The sequence below is a fragment of the Branchiostoma belcheri genome, unplaced genomic scaffold (assembly GCF_001625305.1).
Source record: "Branchiostoma belcheri isolate BF01 breed outbred unplaced genomic scaffold, Haploidv18h27 scaffold16, whole genome shotgun sequence".
NCBI lineage: Eukaryota > Metazoa > Chordata > Leptocardii > Amphioxiformes > Branchiostomatidae > Branchiostoma > Branchiostoma belcheri.
In genome coordinates this window covers 3,983,530-4,000,782 of record NW_017803046.1, presented here as the reverse complement: position 1 = coordinate 4,000,782, position 17,253 = coordinate 3,983,530, and the positions used below count along the sequence as shown (strand labels likewise).

Sequence of the window (17,253 nt, the reverse complement as noted above, 5' to 3'; positions counted from 1 at the left end):
CCCTTCCTTGATCATCTATGTTGTTGTTGACATCACGTTTACTTTCTTTTGCAATGGGAAAATTGTGTGGGTTGTGACACTAGAGTAACATTGCGCATTGTGTGCACTTGTTGGCACCACGGCCTTCACAGTAAACACCCCTGGTAACCAGGTAAAAGCCCTGGGTATAAGAACGCAACTCTACCTCCGTAGTCTCGGAACATGTTGTCAGGTGTGCCATTCAGCTCACCTGGCCCGTCTTCCAGCCCTCGTTTCCGAGAGTCTGTTTCGGGGACTGCGCCGTCACCTCCTATCTTAGCAGCAATCTGAAATGACATGCTCTAACATTTAACAGTCTGTCACATCTGCATTAATGCGTCTATAAAAATTCTTAACTGTACGAAAAAATTCTATACTTTTCCATAGCAGGTCCATTCTACAGAGACTGCTCTTATTTAAGAACAGTGACAGCTCACAGCTATAAGCAGCTGGGTTAAGTTTAAACAAGATAACGCTTCCGACTGGAAGATCAAGAGGCCAAATTCTTTGTAAGGGGAAAACAGTAACAGAAATGTGTGAGCGACAGTTAAACAGCTCTAGTTCCCTAGTGTTGCTGTACGCCTTTGGTATGTTCATCCTATGAATACAAACATCAAAGTATATTCAGTTTCACTATAAAAATACCAACTACTGCCCCATGGTTCACTGTCGCGTTCTTGTATTGCAAGCCGACTCTTTTCTAAGGACAGAAATAAATTTCAGGTCATGTTTGGGCATCAAGTTCGTCAAACTTGGGAGCGCTTTGCAAGATCCATTTCTGGCAGCTGAAAGTGTAATCCTGGATGCTAGAGTGTTTCTAGGGCCTACACACTGCAGCTTCTTGGCCCTGAGGCTGAAGGCCTTGGAAACAGTCTGGCATCTAGGCTAGCAAATGGTGGCATCATAGAAGTTATCATTATGACGACTTGTTCTATGATGTCTAAAAGCTAACAACAGTTCACAATCACATGAAATGTGATATGAAATGCCTAACACTTTGCAAAGGGAAAAATTTGCTCAGAAAAAACAGTATTACTCCTACTGTCCTTGCAAGACGGCATGATAGCCTCAAGCATCACTACACTGGTTGCCTGACTGCAACACATATCATCATCCAGGGAAAATTACAGGTTATCTTACATGCACTTTTATTCTGACTATACAAGTAAGGGCTTATGCATATTTTATAACCCTTATTACTTGTTTTACAAATAAGGCCTTGCAGGCTTTCCCCCAAGAAAAAAATCAATACTGCATTCAAAGGAAAGCTAAAAGCTCAAGAAACAGTCCTCTGAGAAATCATGCGGCAAAAGCCTTTTAAATGACAAAAAAAATTATTTCGAAGAGCAACATGTAAAGTATTGACAAAGTCACATACCGGACACAACATCTGCGCAGTCTTGTAAACCAGAATCTAGGAAATGGTTGTCACAAGACATCCAGACAACCAGGATGATACAATAATAGACTCCAAATCATGCCAGCATCCAGTTTGGCATGGCCAAAGGTTTTTTCCTGGCCTTAATCTCTAACCTTCAGTAGCTGATTCAAGGATATACTGATAAATTGAAACAGAGGACGCAAACAAGGAATCACAGAGGTCATGATTTGCATATTTTCAATCTCGGCATAATCAAATCTTTTGCAATCTCTTCCCTATGGTGGTACCAAATGTCAAGGCCATAAATTGAAAATCCATGGATGCAATCAAAAAGACAACTTGTATCCTCTACTGAGGGGGCCTCCATCCAATATCTCAGCATAAATTGATGAGTGTGCACAAACCTCAATCAGATTGTACAGGCTAACCTTGATTGGGCTGAGCGTCAACTGACAGCTGAATTTACTGCAGGGCATGCCACAGAATGCTATGGCGTAATCTGCCAAGGAATGAGTCAATCAGCAGAACTACTGAAGGAGTCCTTACATGACAAGTTATTCCAAAGTTTCTCCAGCAGCTTTCTCCAGACAATATTCTGTAAAACTGCCACCTAAACCAAACTTATTTGAAGTAAAAACATTTACTGCAAACTGAGCCAGTAAACAGAGGGATCCGACAATACCCATATTTGGTCTGAACATAAACTTTTGATTCAGGGACTCAATCATTACGACTTTGACTTTAATATGTACGTGAATTACGGGCTCCAGAGCCAATTTCCTACAGTAGACAGCCTGAATTCATTGTTGTCAAGTACCACTTGTATTGGCAATGTTTTAGAACCACATACCAACATGTCTAGCCGTCGGTACGCAAAGGGCTGCAATTGTATCCCTCTAGCCAACACAACACATACTTAAAAGTTAAGATGCTTTCTTGGTTGCAAATAGACATGTACCAGGGTAATTTTTACCTTGCACAAAAAGGCAGCTTGAAACAAAAGTTTTGAAATGAAAGACATGTTTTCCTCATTAACATACAACTTGTGAGCTTGCCCCTGTGCCCCAGACATAACTTTTACTGTTTGCCAAATTCTGGTAGATCCAGATGTTTCTACTTTTGCCAAAGGCCATTAAGCATCCACAAAAGGACTTCTGTTTTTAATTTTGGATATTATACATGTCCTTCGCCTTCAAGAAAGAAGTACATGCAAATCACGTGCTAGAAATTTTCAAGATGAAAATGACGAAATAATGAGAACATGAAGTACAAGTGAAACAAGAGTTCCACGATCTCATACCTTCGCCAAATGATGTTAACCCTTGCGGGTGACAAATATACAATTTTAATCATTGATTTTGTAAATAAGAGCTTCATTTGCATGGATTATATCAGTTGATCATATTCTCCACCCAATGACAGCCTTATCTTAACAAAAAGGCTATTATAGCACTTCCTCATAAATTATGCAAATGAGGTCATGATTTGAATAAGTTATGTTTATTGCTGTTCACCTTCACTTATAACTTCCAAATGTGGCAAGTATGAAATTCGGGGTGCAGCAGTTACAACTATGGAATTATAAGAATTTGCCATTAATTATGCAAATTAGGTCCTCATTTACATAATCTATATCCTCAGATGTTTTTCTCGTTCTCAAGTAGATGTCACAAGTGTTTCATAGTTCTATTATCGAACAAAGCAGATTTATGGAATTTCCTCATTAATTATGCAAATTAAGTCCTGATTTGCATAATTGCCATTTGATTATGTCAAGCATCACTTCAACTACCTACATACCAAAAATCACGACAATACGTCAACCGGTTCTTGAGTTATCGCCCTTCACATTTTTTTCAACAAATGCTCCTGCAGTTCCAGAACAAGGCGCTAGGGGACCCAAACTTATGTCACTTCTTTCCTACCCCAAGAGCTATCTACCAACCAAAATTCGTGACCCTAGCATGTCCAGAACATGAGATATCAAAACCGGAAGTTCAGCTGCAGTACCTAGGAAAGCCGCCAGGGGGCCCAAAATCTAATCATTTCTAGGTCTCATGAAGTCCTACCCACCTACCAAGTTTCATTCCAATCCATCCACTGCTTCTCGAGTTATCTTGCTAAACCACACACACACACACACACAAACCCACACACACACAGACAAACGCTACTGAAAACATAACCTTCTTGGCGAAGGTAACTAGATAGTAGTCAACACCAGAATGGTCTTAAGGTTTCTATAAACATAACCCAGCAACACTCTTCGAGTGAATAAATCATTTTTGCTTGAAATAAAGAGGTTTCATCCTCACTTCTGGGATTTTCCTTCAAGAAAATTAGAGTACATAATTTAGAACTGAGCTATTCCTATAAGAAAACTGCAACCCTCTCAATTATTTCCGAGACATAATTTGACACAGGGTGTTATAGATCTGTAAGAGCTGGCTGGATAAACTTGCAAGCATTTCCTGACTAGGGCCGAAGGAAGTCTTTGGCTATGACAGCAAACATCTGTTTGCACAGGGGCATATCTCAAGGCACATGAATCTTACATACTCTCAGCAAAATTTAGGAAAAATTTATCAAAGTTCTCAAGTGTCCTGTCGTCTTCATTTCCTTCATTACGTTCATTTCCCCCCCATCTACGATCTAACCCCAGACTGTTTGGGAAATGCCAACTTCGCGTTTCCGCTTGAGGGCCGAGAGCACGCCATTCATGAGAACAAAGGAGCCTTCTTTTCACCACGCCGCAAAATTTTCGCACCAGAAAAACGGCCACATTTTAGGTCAAAGTTTTCGACGTAAACGAGTCATTTTTTCTCAAATTTTTTGGCATTATATTTGAGATAGGTGAACACAAATTTTTTAGTCTTCAGATGATGTACATGAGATGGATTAATCAGTTTAAATCTCATCATAAGCAACACAAATCTAGCAGAAGCAGAACAGAAGCTAGAAGCTGGCGACATGTGCAAAACGTACCCACATTTTTTACCCCTAAAAATTAATTAAAATCTTAATCTACCGATAGATTTCTGAGGTATGGACTTAACAATATCTTGATAGAAAAACAGGTTGCAACATTGGGTTCAAAATTTCCTAGTTTGGGCAAGTGTTTTAAGAATTTGCTGGTGAATCCGTGCTTGACAAACAAGGCATTATTTGCTAGCACGCGGTCATGTCACGGCCGCCACTGTGCGCGCGTCGACTCCGTCACTTTACGACGGCGTTTCTCGAAGCATCTACGATACAGACAAAAAATTTTCCGACAAAATTTGAGAAAATACTCTTCTTCACCTGTCTTGCTCTCTGTAATGCGTCTGCAAAAGCTGCATTTTGTGTTTCTGGCGTCGACATCGCCGACGGAGGCGCCACCGCTGAATAGTCCATCATGCTCATCTTGACAAAATGGTGGCTGCGAAATGTGAGTTTCCTGCGGGATGCATTGTGGGTAAACTATATGGTATCTTCTGCAGGTAGGATGAAGAATTCAGAAGAAATATATTTTCAGATTTGAAACATGATATTTGCAATACCATGCAAATGGCACAGTCAAAGCTGTTTATTACATTAAGCAGTGAAAACGGTAAAAATTTGCAAAGTCTTGTTGGGAAAATATGTACAAACCAAATTACAGCCTTTACTAGGGTAGTCCCCATTCGCATCTCGTAAATAGAATATTCCAAAATGTGACCTTTGTCTCGAGGTAATTAGAAGGCGACAAAATACATACTTCTTATGGACACTTTTGTGACTACTTTGGTGAAGAACATGGCAAAAACGAAAAATTACAAAGATAAAAATAGTTTAACAGACGACTTTAGGCACACCACCCATAAGGTTATGAATCTATGTTTTTAAGTTGTGTTTAAGACTTTCTCATCGTTCTGTCGCCCTAAGTGGTTTGGAAACACTGGATATCACACCGAGACAGGTGATCCTTTGTGATCAGAGGTGTTGGGAATCAATAACCTGAGGGGGTGTGTCTTGTTAAACTGGTCCTGACTACATTATCAGCTATCATTTAGCTGTTTCTAATCTCTAATACTACATAGCTGTTGCAAAGGGGGGAATCAACTAGAACTTGAAGGTAACATGGGCAAACTTTTCTATGCAGAAGTTATGTTGACTAACTACATGTATTAAACTTTAAGTTTGATAAGAAGGGTACAAGGTACATGTAATGTATGATCAAAGAGACATAATACTATAGTCAAGATGTTGATCTTTGTAAATTGTAGCGTCGATCCAGAAGCTTTCTGAGAAGTGATTTAATACCTACTAGTAATCTCCTTTTGACTTTTTCTTCAATGTTCTTTCTCTTGAAGGCACATAATACTGGTAAAAGCCAGGAAGATTCCTTCCTAGATCGGGGTAGCGGTACCATGTCCAGTCCAACTGAGGATGTCCAGTGCAAAGTGGATGCAAAGGATGCATACGACGAGCAGAACATGTTTGAGAATGGGAGGATAAACTTGCAGATCGGAGCCCCAGCATACACCATCCTCCAACAGTGTGCTCGCATCATGAGAGTGGCAACTGAACACAGAATGGCAAGTTTCTGTGTAATATAAAATATGATTTTGTCTTAAGTACAAAATGTATCCATCATAAAATGTTCAAAAACCCTTCTTCTTCTTATATTTTGAACCTTAATCTCCAAGCAGATGCTACAGAGGCAAGAAAGTATCGGATTTGATAGTGCCTTCCCACTGTAGAATCTGCTTGGAGATTTTGCACTCTTGACTTTTTAAAATATTGTAACTCTTACCCAGAAAAGTGAAGAGAAGGAAGGCTTCCTGTTCCAGTATGGCCCACGGAATGGAGACATAGCCTACAGGAAAGAGTTGGCCTCTTTCCTCACCAGGCATTACAGATATCCAGTTGACAGGTGCTTCCATGAAAATTCAACATTTTTATACATGGGAATCCTACTTTAAACTAATTCAAGATTAAAAGGAAAGTAATGGAGCGATAAGAAAGAACCAAGAAGTTACTAGTAAATTGGTGTGGCTTTATGTTCAAGTAGCATTTTGAAGTGAGGAATTATATATTTAACCTAGCTGCTGATATCTTTGCCACAGTTCTTCCTTAGTGGTGACAGCAGGGGCAACACAAGGCCTGTTCATGCTGGCTTCCCTGTTGTTCAACCGAGGAGATGTAGTGTTTGTAGAGGACCCCACCTACTTCATAGGCTTCCAGATACTGAAGACAGACTTGGGATTAAAGACAATTTCAGGTATTGCTTCCTCATCACTGCAGAAGGTTAAGTATGGTACCAGTAGGACCACCTGAAGAAAATACCATAGTTGTATATTCTATGATTCATGATTCCATTAAAAAACACAACTAAGTAACTACATGTACAATCAAATGTAAGTGAATAGTGAGTTAGTTTGTATTAACCACTCGGCCAGGCATATATTTTGCAAAAATTGCATGTGTGGCACCATTTCTTCTCTATGAGTATAATGACTTCCTGATTTTTTTAAAAAACTTTATACATACAGTTCCTATGGATGAAGAAGGCATTAATGTGGACATGCTGGATGGACTGTTGGAAGAGCACAAGAAATCCCCGACTGTCTGTGTCACAGAAGATCGGCCCTTCTGGACCATGCTGTACCTCATCCCCACCTTTCACAACCCAACAGGACGCTGTCTCTCCCAACGTAAATGAGCTCTAATTAGTATCTATTCTCTAATGGTCTAAAAGTATAAGCCCTGACTTGATTGTTATTATCAGTTTCCTAATGGTTCATGCATATGTGTACTGCACACCTGGAATATATATATTATATATAGTGCATGAGTTAAACTTTTAAAAATTTCACCATGGTCTGTTTTCAGGTCGCTGCAGACAGCTTGTCCAGGTGGCCAGGAAGCACCACATACTGGTGGTGTGTGATGACGTGTATAACACCCTGTGTTATGAGAAGGACTCCCAGGGAAACTTTGTAACTCCTCCTCCTGCGCTCATTTCATTTGACCAAGAGACAGACCCTGGATTCCATGGTAACGTGGTATCAAACGGCTCCTTCAGCAAAATCCTGAGCCCCGGGCTGAGGCTGGGGTGGATACAGGCACCGAAGAAGATTCGGAGCTTAATAATGAACAGGTGACTTGAAGGTTCATCCTTTGTTTTGTAGCTACAAGATCTGTTGATCACAAAAGACAAAGAGTTTGAAATTCAATACAAAACTGCACACTTGGACTGCCTTCCTTGCGTGTATCTTGCTATATGTATGAGAGATTTTGCAACAAGAACAAGTATGCTTACTCTGTTCTCTGTACCTAGAGCAGTTGGCGTATAATCACCTCTGTCTTTTGACAGCTCGTACTGTGACAGTGGAGGTGCCTTCAATAACTACACCTCAGGGATCATTGCCAGCGCCCTCCAACTCGGACTTGTTGAGCAGAACTTGGGCAAGATCCAGGAGATCTATGCAGTAAGTTTCAGGGGGGATTCTTATTCACATTTATATACAGTAGATGCCAGTTTACCTATTATGGTGCCACGAGTCCAACTGTCCTGCAACTTGCACCACTACCAACACCATGGGGTGTCTGCTACAGCACCAGTAACCATGGTGACAAGCATTGAATTTTTTTTAATTTATTTGTTGATTGTTACTTCAATTTGAAGTTACATGTATTAACAGAGGTTGGCTTTATTTCAGAGAAACATGAATGCTGTTCACAAAATCATTATAGAGGAATGGCCGACAGGGGTTTCCTGCCTGTTGCCTAAGGTACAGGACTATTAGTAATTTTTTACATTTCTGATAACGTTTCAAGCTATATGTACTTGGTAAGAAAAACTGTCTTATCTTAAAATTTGTTTCATAGGCTGAAGGTACCTCGCATTATGACAGCAAAGAATAGCAGGTTACTGTTGTCACTCTTTGCTTGACAAGAAAATAAACCCTAAGGTACCGGTATTACACAAAATACAGAAATCTGTAGTGCATTCATTACATCTTGTTTCATCTATATCCAGGGTGGTTTCTTCATTTGGGTGGAGTTTCCTCAGGGTTTCAGCTGCACAGAACTGAAGAAAATCTGCATCATGGACCACAATGTGTCATTCTATGTGGGAAGCATGTGAGTGTTTCCAGTACTCTTTTCTTCAATCAGTCAGAAATTTGCAAATGCCTACATCTCAAGTTTACCTCTCAAAGTGCATGTATATTGAGTCAAAAACATTTTAAAAGCACAGTGATGAAGTCAATTGTAATTTCTCTCGCAACTCATTGTTTGTTTGTTTGTTTGTTGTACAGATGTTCGCCTCAGGGACTGTTTGAGAACTGCCTGCGTGTGTGCTTCGCGCTGTACGACTTGGAGACTCTCACTGATGCTGTGAGGAAGATTGGACAGTGTGCAAGGCTGATGATGGAGACCACTTAGTAGTGCTTAGAATGCTTTAGAGTCATCTATGCACAAATATAGTTGGTAGCATGGGCAGGAGAGACTTGACTAGATACATGTACAAATGTATACTGTTCACCTACATGAAGTACATGTACATATTAGGTGTTTGTTAACTTATTAATATCTCTGTAATTACCTCAGGTAATGAGCAATAATTGTTTTTAATACTAATCATTATTCTTTAAACCAAGAGATTGTATTGAAATGTTAGGGTTGGCATAAAGAATATTTCTAATAGTGATTGAAGGAAAGATTATATATTTGAGGAACAACTTTTCGCAGGTACATTGTAATAGGTAAATGTGTATACATGTATATCATGAAGGGGAATGCTATGCAGCTTGAAATAATATCTACATTTACTATTATAGTAGAACATGTACCTCGTGTTCAGACATTAGGGTATACAATGGTTATATCTGGGAACATATGGAAGTATAATCATACAAGACTGTGCAATAATCATTAATGCCTCTTGTGTGTGGAGCAAGGTTATGGATTTTGTTGCTTGTAATCGGTGCCAGAAGCAGGTGTTAAAATACGCAAAGTGTCATATTGAGAGGAATTTTTTAAAAAGCTGTACATGATCAATGGTCATGACAAATTTATTTCAGGGAAGATGTATAACATGATACTAAGTATATCATTGCTGTTTATATCAAGAGTCAATCGTTGGCATTGAGTGTCATGTCATCATAGCCTCCATATACATGTACACCAGGCTTTCTGGTCAGCGTCTTGATTTTTCCCTTCTTTGCTTGATTATTAATATATAAAATACACAAACTTTCGACACATGTGGAACAGCCATCACAAAACACCAGATTAGTTCACACAAACTCCACATTGAAAAGGCACACATAACCACATTTCTTTGCAGCAAAGATTTTCATACATATGTGACAAATGTCAAAAAAGAGTTGAACCTGTTAACATACTTGTAGTTTATATCAGTGCACATAAACCCAGTGAGTTATCACTTTCTGATATATCACAGACTGTAATCTACTTTATCACTATGGCCTGTACTTCACAATAAAGGTTTTAAAAATTATTGTTCCATTTTCTGATTACTGCCAACATCTCGGTTTACGTTTTAAAACTTAAGCATCGACATTGCATTGACCCACAACCAATCAACAATTCATCAAGAAATGGCACTATCAAATCACCGACCAATGAGCCTGTTATGGGGAATATTTTTGCTACTTGAGATGGAAAGCTCCGTCCACAGGTATGGCCACGCCGGTGATGAAGGACGCCCTCTCCGAGCAGAGGAACGCGATCACGCCGCCGACTTCCCTCGGGGTACCCCAGCGCTTCATCCCGCACAGCCGGTTCACCATACCCTCCATCCCGTCGTTCCCGAGCCTCTCCTTGACCGGTGCCCAGGCTTCTGTGTCGATCATTCCCGGGATGACGGTGTTACAGGTGATCCGCCTGGGCGCCAGCTGCTTGGCGTAGTTCCTCACCATGTACTCCATGCTGGATTTGGCCATGCCCGGGGTGAAGTAAGGCAGGCTTGGGGACGTGTTGCTGTTACAGCCGACTCCGGACACGGCGACGATGTATCCGCGGTCGTCCTCCATGCGTGTCACGGCCTTCTCCACCAGCCGGAGGAAGCACCTCGAGTAGAGGTTTTGGTAGTATTCGTACGCCTCCCAGCCTGCGAACCAGCTCCCGTTAGCACCTGGCTTTGGTGGCAGCCCCTGAGGCCCGTACATACTGCCGGCGTTGTGGACCAACGCTGTCAACTTCCCGCCAAAGTTCTCATCGACGCAGGCGAAGTAGGCGTCCACGGTGGTCTCTTCCTCCGCCCCTCCTGCCACCAGGAACACGCGTACCTTGTACGTCTCCTCCAGCTCGGCCTTGGCGCCTTCAGCCCGCTGGTTGTTCTCCTTGTACCCCAGGACGAGGTTGTATCCTGCGCCGGCCAGCTCCTGGGCTGTCCCGTAGCCGATCCCGCGGGTACCTCCGGTGACCAGAGCGACCTTGTCAGAACTCATGCTGGGGGAAGTTAGAGACAGAAGTTAGGAAATCGTTTACAGATCAAAAGATAGCCCACCCAATCCACGATGGACTCTCTCTTTTTTCACTGGTACCTTACGCAACTTGGCAAATGGAAACGGTCTGGCAAGTGGATAGAGCCGAAGGATCTGCTTCTAGATTACGTCCCAATAGTTAACGCTCAAATATAGTCAGCACCAGGGACAGCACCAGGGGTTTACAATCTCGCTAAATTCAGTAAAAAAACTGCCATCGGTCTATGCCTAAAACTCTCTTCGGTCTCCAGGTCTAGCTGAAGCTTTACAATGCACAGCGACCTAGTGGCTGAACTTGGTTCATGTTCGCCCGAATGAACCTAGATAATGCGCTGTTAGACTGTAACTGATAGTCCGGTCACGTCCATTACTTATTTACTGAAAGGATGTTTTGCAAGCTAAGCCAACCGCTCAACCGACTAAGCTAGCACCTGTTCACAAAATCGATAGTACTGATTCAAAATTATTCTTGCTCCTCATATGATTATGACCTTTTTGCACTATTGACAGTATGTACCTGTCAACAACAATTGTATAGTATTCTACAACATGAGACACCTTTTGTATTGTCATACGATAATGTGACATGACAAGGACTCTAGCTGCACGGCAGTATATTGAACTTCTCTATTGTTACCATAACAAGGACAGTACCGTGCTTCTGCATTAGCAAGACTAGAATGGAAGAAATGTACCAATAGCGGTCGATGCAGGCCAATTGTGTACTATTTTGCCCATAACTTTGTAATGCCCATAAGGCATATTGTAATTTGTAACCAAAGGCTGATAGCACTGTAAATGCACTACCATGCTACAACTAGATGTAGTATTGTATCAACCGCGAAAGTCTCATTTCCCTTCCTAACGCGAATTTAGTCCCAAAAATATTATATTATCAACTACCCCACGAATTGCATGCTCCCACCTTGACACATAACGTTATGTGTATTTTTTGCAACCAACCATAAATCCACTTTGTGAACAACAATTCGAACGTAACACGTTGTCGTTGAAACCCTGAAGGAAGTATTCAGTGAGAGAAAGCCCCTGTCACTCACACGGTTCTAATCTTATCTTTTCAAGCAGTTAGTAGCCACGATAGCACACGGGGTTCTAGAGGTTCTCCGTCATGCACTATGGGCCGGTGATGCTACGTGCAGCTATGCAGCGTGCATGTCAATGCATGCACGTGGCAAACTTTCCTCAGCAGACTGCCCGTGAAAATTGTAGTGAATGCTGGATACTCTTACCTGTTTGCCCGAGGCCCAAATCAGACAGCAATCTTACAGAAAACTGAGATGTTTCAGCACTGATTCGCCACGGACTCGATCAATGCATTTAATGTACTGAGGTGTAGCTTGTCTTTTGACCTTAGCTACGTCATACTATTGTCAGCACTGAAGCTGCCAAAGTCTCACCTCTGACACGGAAGTGGATATGCATTTGAGTGAAGTATAGAGTTACATGATGTACCACAGTGTATACGTAACGTTAACCATGGGCAATAGGACACCGAGTTTTTGGTGAAATCGCTGTTGCTTTGTTTCTTAACAAGCACTGTACTCGTACTACGTACTGAAAGAGGGTTCTCAACAATTATACGCAAGGCACATTGTTTTCGTTGATTGGAAAAGCAAGTACGCATTATCAGTTGTAACACTTCCGTGTTCTGGCGGTTAAACTAGCTAGCTACAGCTCGCATGAACTCCTCAGTACTTCAAAGGGGGCCTACATGATCGTGACAACGCTCCTAATGGCCGGCTATAGCTACGTATCACTCTGAATTGAGGAAGCCTCTTTGTTGTATGCTATAGTCGACAGCTTCCCGACGCATTATGCAGGATGCAGGACACGACTAAACGTGCGCGTCAAGGCTGGTAATTTATGATATGCGGAGGTGACAAACAGTAATGATAACCGGCGGCAACCTGCTTGCTGGAACATACGGGAGCACAGTTTTAAGCATAAACAAGGCTGGCAATTAAAAAACTAATTGCCATGGCAACGGTTTTTCATTGTAAAGAGTAAGTAATTACATGTATACTGCCCTGATTCATTGGAAGTACACCAATAATCACCTGGAAATAGTCACCTCATGTAAGGCCATGTTGATTTGATTATATGGATGACATCCGCGCGCGCATGAATTTTCGGCCGTTTCCAAAAAACAAAAAAAGTTTTCAACCATACTGTAAATCGTGCAAAACAGTTACTAAATGGGCAAAATATACCATTAGTTGCAAGGAAAACATTTAGAAACGATACCAATGTCGTAGAATGCCAAAATCAAAGGAAAAAATGTAAAGAAATGAATTCGAAGAGTAGATTATTCGCCATAACATATTCTGTGCCATTTGTTCCACCTTCTTGACCACGTAGATTTTATAGTGAAAGCAACTTTTTTTTTGCAAAACTTTTTTTTATTCGCACGCGCGCATCAGTTTTGGGGTTCCCAGAGGATGTCATCCATATAATCAAATCAACATGGCCTTACTAGCTTGAAGAATGTCATCAGCAGAGAGAGTCAAGGTTTGCAGACCCAGGGATTGAGAACGTGGTTTTAGATGATGTGAAGATTCTTCAGAAAAATCCCACAATAGTGCGAAGAACGCCCCCAGCTACATTTGTACTTTGTAATTTCAGCTGAAGAATTTCAAGAATGTAATTTCAATATACAGTTACAGTACCTTGTATCCACATTACAGCAAACACTTGTGTGTCCTAGATGCTTGGTGTCCTCTTGCCAATTCTCTGACAGTTTACTACCGGTACTGTATACCTGGCCATGGCCTTCTGCTTAGTATGACTTGTTACACATATATTTCCTGTCACTTAAGTTAAAGCTTCAGTCACTGCTTGTGTACAAATTCTATCTCACAAAAATACAATTTTTATTGCAAAAGAATTTAAGAGTCTTGGAGCCATTTGCTTACAAATACATTTTCTGGAATGTTATGCTTCAATCACTAGATCTCGACTTGTAAAATCCAAAAAAATAAACTCCAGCTCAATTCAACTCCATGACTAGATATTGTAACAGCACACTCAAATTATATCAACTTATTTTATGCCACCAACACAGAGGATGAGCTCGAATACAGGATAAGACAATACTCAGGAATGTCGTGTAAAGTGCCTTTCCCAAAGTCACAAGATCGGTGGCACGTCAGGACTCGAATCCGGGACCTCTTGGTTCCGAGTCGAGCACGCTGCCGCTACACGACCCCACAAATAAATAATTTAGAACAAAGTTCAACTGTCTACTGCTAGTATCATGTGTGCTCAATAAGTGGACAGTGTCAATAATAGAAAGTTTATTGCAAATACATGCCCGAGGGCTAATTGCAGTTACAAACAACAAAAGAAAGAAAATACAATGCTATGTGAGACTATATCTACATCCGTAACATTATACTATACTCTACAACATACATGGTACAAGCTATAGTTTTACTGGGTTTGACTTCTTTTTAGGCAATGGAAGACGAATTTACCCACTTCTTCTATAATATGTGGGTTCTTTGATTTTAGCAGTAAAATTGTTTTTTTGTAGTAGGGAATGGTGGGGAAGTAAGGGAGCATTTTGGACACGGTGGTAAATAATTGTTTTTTGATGTCATCATAAAATGGACAATTAGAGATGAAATGAATTTCGTCTTCCACTGCATTTGAAGAACAATATTTACAAATTCTCTTCGACACAGGTAGTTTCATATATCGCCCTTTTTCGATTTCCAAGGGGTGGGCACTGATTCTAATTTTACTAATAGCGGAGCGCTGATCGAAGTCACAGTGTTCTAGGTATTGTTCTAAACAGTATTCAGTTTTACATGGTATACATAGTATGTATACCATTGACACTGTCCACTTATTGAGCACTTATTGACATGGGTGGGTTGTCAGACGAACAATTCCATTGTTGTGTAGTATCTGTAGCTGTCTGAGCTCAAGCGGTATTTTGTGAACTTTCGTGGGAAGGGCATTGCCGTAGTAGTGCTGAGTCAGGCGTCTGTTGTTCCTGTCGGCGTGGAAGGGCCAGAAGCCGTACAGACGCACCTCCTCGCACATCTGTGTAGCCAAACTCGCCAGGAGCAGTCCTATCATCACGAATGAAAGAAAGGGAAAATAGTATTAAAGCAAGATTCGTACACATGAATGGCACCAAAAATGCACGTGAGATGATGCAAAATTAATAGATAATACAAAATTAAACAGATAGATAGATGAGATAACACAAGAATAAAACAGATATATAGAGATGAATTAAGACAACGGAAAATGAGGAAAATTCGTATTCAAAATTTAATCATCGAATCATGATCATGAAAGTTCATAGCAGAGCTTGTGATGTCTACCTGAGGATGGCCTTTGAGCAGATATATGCTTTTTCCAAAATGATATAATTGCTCCTGTCACAAGTGGATACGGGAAGATAACGTTAACCTGGTTACGGGCGCTGGCTCCTTGTAGAGCTTCCTGTACTTTGAAGGCGCTTCTAGCGTTACTTTGGGACAGAAGGGCCCAGATCCAGAGGTAGCTGTCTCTGTACGCGGATAGGTCATGCGTTAATGATTTAACGTCTATTCCTTTTCCCTTGCCCTTGGTGTACCTACATGAAATAAAAGATGGCAAGCTATGCTAAGGATGTCATCTTTCACATGTTCATGTACAAAGCTCACAACATACCCTAACCACATTTGAATTTCATACAAAATCAAGTGAATTTGCTATCAAACTAGAAAGGCAAAGCAAATGCATATGTTTACCTTTGCATGCTTTGTTAATTTTTACTCAAACACATTCATATATAATGGCCAGACAGGAGTCTAAATCCCTACTGCTATAAAATTGCAACATGATGTAACCCAACACTAGTTACCATGGTGACAGACGTCTGGTTCAGGTCATTGACCTTATTTGTTTGGAGAAGAAGAAGAAGAAGAGGAAACAGAGCAAAAACAATATGTTTTCCTTCGGTAAACATACAAAAGTACCTGTAGTCTATCATAGAGGGGTTTATGGTGATGAGATTAGTTTTATTTACAATGTCCCTGGAATATTTATCTCCCATTGGAGCCATGTTGAACCTGCAAGTTATGAGAAAGAAGAAATAAAACTTACATTGCTTCATGTATTAACATTATACAGCAGATTGTGGAAAAATGTAAAAATTGTAAAAACTAATATTTCAAACAAGGAAATCGTCACCACAACCATCTAATACTCTTCATCAAGGCCTTTAAAGGGGCACACTGGGCACAGAACTATAGATAAAGTTATATATAAAGATATTTCTCAAGAAAATATACTGTTAAATCGACTTGTACATATCATTGTGCCTCACCTGAACACAAACTCAGATGCGTCTATCTCTTTTCCACAGCCGCTTCCCTTCAGTATTCCACCGTTTCCCACCACACTGCAAGTATTGAAGTGTTTGTTCTTAAACGGGCTTTCCTGAGTAGAAAAGTTGTAAATTATTATCCTTATTATTATCCTTATTATGTCTCTTTCGTTATGACGAATTGAAGCTCCCATTTTTAATTTCCAAGCAGATCATGCGGTGGCAAGGCAGTATCCATTGGCCAGAGGAGGAGTCAATTGGCCAGTGGAGACTGCTTTGCCACCGTATGATCTGCTTGAAGATTACCCACTTCTACATAACGTGGGAGAGGGCGAAAGAGACTCGGTAGTTTGGATACCAGACTGGAGCTTTGACATTGAGCAGCATTAGACTTAAGATAGTCGGAGACTATGATAGTACAGTGTATATGGATCAGCGTTCTTTACTCAACAGAGACTGTATAAACTTTAACCAGGTGCTATTTATAATGGTCAGATAAGTCTTTTGTCCAGAGGGAAAATTCGCTGTTATAAAACACTTGAAATATCCTAGAAATGTGTTCCTTATGTTGAATTGAAAGTTTAATCCCGAAAAGTACCTTGAACATAGACAGACCAAGTGCTGATTTATAGGTTTTATTTCTTAAAGCGAGTACACAATTTTCCTCGAATGTAAAGAAGGAAAACAAGTTTCCAAACCTACTTTGGGAAATCCATTGAAGACTTTTTCTGGCACAGTGATGTTGTCATGATTTTCACTATGAGTCATTAGGCCGGACTTATTAACTGTCTGTTGTGTGACAAGAAAATTCCCGTTCGCAAAGCGACTGTCGCCTACAAGTCTTTTCCTGTGAGAAATACATGTCAATGGTCATGAAATACTGCTTTGAACGTATTCAAAAATTGTCGGTGGTATGTTAAGCATTTTGTAAATCGCATTGTCTATATGTATAATTGTTCATTGTTACACATGTGCCGCATAGACATGGCAATGCATTTATTATTTAACCCTGAGCATTTTTTTCTTTCCTTTGG

At 40.6% G+C, this 17,253-nt stretch overlaps 4 protein-coding genes across 20 annotated transcripts in view; 1 reads left to right on the top strand and 3 right to left on the bottom strand.

Annotated features, from left to right (window-relative positions):
- The window catches only part of LOC109466055 (far upstream element-binding protein 1-like), a 16,414-nt gene extending 11,570 nt beyond the window's left edge, over window positions 1-4,844 (bottom strand). For 7 of the 13 annotated variants that reach the window (XM_019763634.1, XM_019763644.1, XM_019763639.1 and 4 more), the window contains exons 1-2: window positions 4,700-4,843; window positions 185-305 (exon numbers count right to left, since the gene is read on the bottom strand). In XM_019763634.1, the coding sequence (XP_019619193.1) occupies window positions 185-305; window positions 4,700-4,801 (223 nt within the window). In that variant the 5' untranslated portion in view covers window positions 4,802-4,843. Of the gene's footprint in view, window positions 1-184; window positions 306-4,699 lie in introns of all 13 variants that reach the window. The other 6 variants (XM_019763640.1, XM_019763643.1, XM_019763645.1 and 3 more) reach the window with 2 other exon arrangements.
- Window positions 4,845-5,314: 470 nt separating this feature from the next.
- Window positions 5,315-8,834, top strand: LOC109466195 (2-aminoadipate transaminase-like). 2 transcript variants are annotated; one of them, XM_019763862.1, is made up of 10 exons: window positions 5,315-5,492; window positions 5,731-5,955; window positions 6,178-6,293; window positions 6,487-6,641; window positions 6,913-7,074; window positions 7,253-7,520; window positions 7,737-7,851; window positions 8,083-8,154; window positions 8,403-8,506; window positions 8,683-8,834. In XM_019763862.1, exons 2-10 carry the CDS (start codon window positions 5,788-5,790, stop codon window positions 8,807-8,809), a joined length of 1,287 nt encoding a protein of 428 aa, XP_019619421.1. In that variant the 5' UTR covers window positions 5,315-5,492; window positions 5,731-5,787; the 3' UTR covers window positions 8,810-8,834. The 2 variants fall into 2 exon arrangements, with proteins under 2 accessions (XP_019619421.1, XP_019619422.1); XM_019763863.1 differs by lacking the exon at window positions 8,403-8,506 and having other exon boundaries at window positions 8,683-8,813.
- Window positions 8,835-10,024: 1,190 nt separating this feature from the next.
- LOC109466197 (enoyl-[acyl-carrier-protein] reductase [NADPH] FabL-like) lies at window positions 10,025-12,341 on the bottom strand. The gene is made up of 2 exons (XM_019763864.1): window positions 12,126-12,341; window positions 10,025-10,840 (listed from the first exon to the last, which is right to left on the bottom strand). Exon 2 carries the CDS (start codon window positions 10,837-10,839, stop codon window positions 10,039-10,041), a length of 801 nt encoding a protein of 266 aa, XP_019619423.1. The 5' UTR covers window position 10,840; window positions 12,126-12,341; the 3' UTR covers window positions 10,025-10,038.
- Window positions 12,342-14,619: 2,278 nt separating this feature from the next.
- Window positions 14,620-17,253, bottom strand: part of LOC109465940 (alpha-2,8-sialyltransferase 8F-like) — a 6,254-nt gene continuing 3,620 nt past the window's right edge. For 2 of the 4 annotated variants that reach the window (XM_019763428.1, XM_019763425.1), the window contains 5 exons: window positions 16,922-17,066; window positions 16,220-16,332; window positions 15,870-15,962; window positions 15,231-15,484; window positions 14,620-14,972 (listed from right to left, as the gene is read on the bottom strand). In XM_019763428.1, the coding sequence (XP_019618987.1) occupies window positions 14,755-14,972; window positions 15,231-15,484; window positions 15,870-15,962; window positions 16,220-16,332; window positions 16,922-17,066 (823 nt within the window). In that variant the 3' untranslated portion in view covers window positions 14,620-14,754. The remainder of the gene's footprint in view (window positions 14,973-15,230; window positions 15,485-15,869; window positions 15,963-16,219; window positions 16,333-16,921; window positions 17,067-17,253) is intronic. The other 2 variants (XM_019763426.1, XM_019763427.1) reach the window with 1 other exon arrangement.